This window comes from Ornithorhynchus anatinus, chromosome 15 (genome assembly GCF_004115215.2).
Source record: "Ornithorhynchus anatinus isolate Pmale09 chromosome 15, mOrnAna1.pri.v4, whole genome shotgun sequence".
Lineage (NCBI taxonomy): Eukaryota > Metazoa > Chordata > Mammalia > Monotremata > Ornithorhynchidae > Ornithorhynchus > Ornithorhynchus anatinus.
The window spans coordinates 12,342,827-12,344,972 of record NC_041742.1 but is presented as its reverse complement, the minus strand read 5'-3'; the positions used below and the strand labels follow the sequence as shown (position 1 = coordinate 12,344,972).

Below are 2,146 nucleotides of genomic sequence, written 5' to 3'. Positions count from 1 at the left end.
CTGGTATAAATTCCTTGGGAAAGTAAAATGATAATGGTAATCAAAATAAGGATTAGAATAATTGTAATAATTGTGGTATTTGTTAAATGCTCACTAAGTGCAAGGCAATATACTAAATACTGGGGTGGATAAAAGCAAATCAGGTAGGACACAGTCCCTGACCCAAATGAGACTCACAGTCTCAATCCTCATTTTACAGATGAGGGAACTGAGGTCCAGAGAAGTGGAATGACTTGTCTAAGGTCTCATAATAGACAAGTGACAGACCTGAGATTAGAACCCATGAACCTCTGACTCGATGGTTTGTGCTCTATCCACTACACCATGCTGTTTCTCCTCCCCACACTGCCTCGCTTTAATTGCATCTTCTGTTTCGTCATATGTGATGGACCAGTAATGAAATGGTGTTTGAGAATGGGTGGAACTGGGGGACCAGAGCCCCTGGGTCTTGAGAGGAGCAATGGACAATGAGATCAGAGCTTTGTCAAGGCTGATATGCAGCTGACTCAATCCTGGATTCATTCATTCATTTATTCAATCATATTTATTGAGCACTTAGTGTTTGCAGAGCAGTGTACTGAGAATGTGGGCGAGTACAATACAACGGCACACAGACACATTTCCTGCCCACAATGAGCTTGCAGTCTGGGTGAGGAGGGGAGACAGACAATTAATGTACATAAATTAAAAAAAAACACCTGAAAGATTTTTCCCCCAGTAAGGTTTCCATGTGCATCTCCAAACCCAAGAGTACCATACCATCATTCCTCAATATCAGGGAACACTGAAAAATGTTTGACCCCACCAGGGAGGGGGGGCACAATGATTCTCCACATTCCACACCTTGTCTTGTCCCCTCCCCATTGATGTCAGTATGGAACATCCACCAAGTTCATGCAACTTCTTTAAGAGCTGGTGAGGGATGCAAGTTGGAAATGGGAGATGTCCTTCTCCCAAACATTCTCATCCTCTGTTTATTATGAATGATGAGAAATGGACTGATAACCGAGAAGGTAGAGGCCAACATCTTGAAATAATTTACCAGGTGAGGGGACTTTTTCCTCTCATTGATTAAAATGCTCAGGGTGACTGTCTCTTGCCCATAGAGGACGATGTAAAGAGTGACTAGGGCGACTACATTCTTGGCTGCCCTGATCTCAGGCATCATTCCGAGGGAGCGACCAGGTCCGTGGAGGTGCTGGACCTGCCGGTGATGCATGTGCAGGAGAAGCACCATGTAGCCACTGGCTGTACTCATGAGTCCCCCAAAGAACAGGTCCCGCAGGGAGAGGACCACCGCATTGACCAGGGTGGTGACTGCACTGACATTCACGGAGGAGCAATATTTGGTAATAAATGTCCTTTGATTATTTGTGAAGTTTAGAGGTCTGTCCATGTTCAGCAGTGTAGTTACATCTATCAGCAGACTGAGTACCCAAGAGAAGAGGTAGGAGGGAAGGATGCACTTCGGTAAGCTGACTTTGGCTCCTGCCCACCATGAAGTGGCAGGGCTGATGGCGATGGCCTGGAAGATGCTAAGGAAGCAGGTGGTACTGATGACAAGGCCCCTACCCACTCGGTGGACGTAGAAGACTATTTTACATCCAATGGCATTCAGGAAGTTTCTCAGCCCCCAAGCTGACATGATCTCTGGGATTCCAAAACTGACAAGGGCAATGCTGTTGGACAAGGCCAGTTGGGAGAAGATGAAGTCTAAAGGATACATCTTGTGGCTGGTGAAGACCACTCGAGCATAAACAAGGAGGAGGAAGACATTCCTCGAGATCTCAATAATGATCTGTAGCAGAAGTATGATACCATAGGATATCTCGCTGGCATCCATTCTCTGGGATTCACAGCAGGAACATCGGGAGACTTCATCCAAAGGTATGTGGTCTGGAAGATGGGGAGGGTAAGAAGGTGCAGTGGGAAGACATACACACACACACATACTCTCAGAGACACACAAACACAGCACATAGCAGGATATGGAAAGATGACTAGCTCGGCATAATAATAGCAGTAATAATGATAATTCTGGTATTTGTTAAGTGCTTTTTATGCACCAGACATTGCACTATGCAGTGGGGTGGATACAAGCAAAGTATGCGATTCATGAGTTTGTATCTATTGAACCCGATATCAC

General features: G+C 45.4%; 1 protein-coding gene across 1 annotated transcript; it reads right to left on the bottom strand.

Annotated features, from left to right (window-relative positions):
* Positions 1-892: 892 nt before the first annotated feature.
* ORNANAV1R3244 (vomeronasal 1 receptor ornAnaV1R3244) lies at positions 893-1,843 on the bottom strand. The gene has a single exon (NM_001253636.2). It carries the CDS (start codon positions 1,841-1,843, stop codon positions 893-895), a length of 951 nt encoding a protein of 316 aa, NP_001240565.1.
* Between the last annotated feature and the right edge of the window lie 303 nt (positions 1,844-2,146).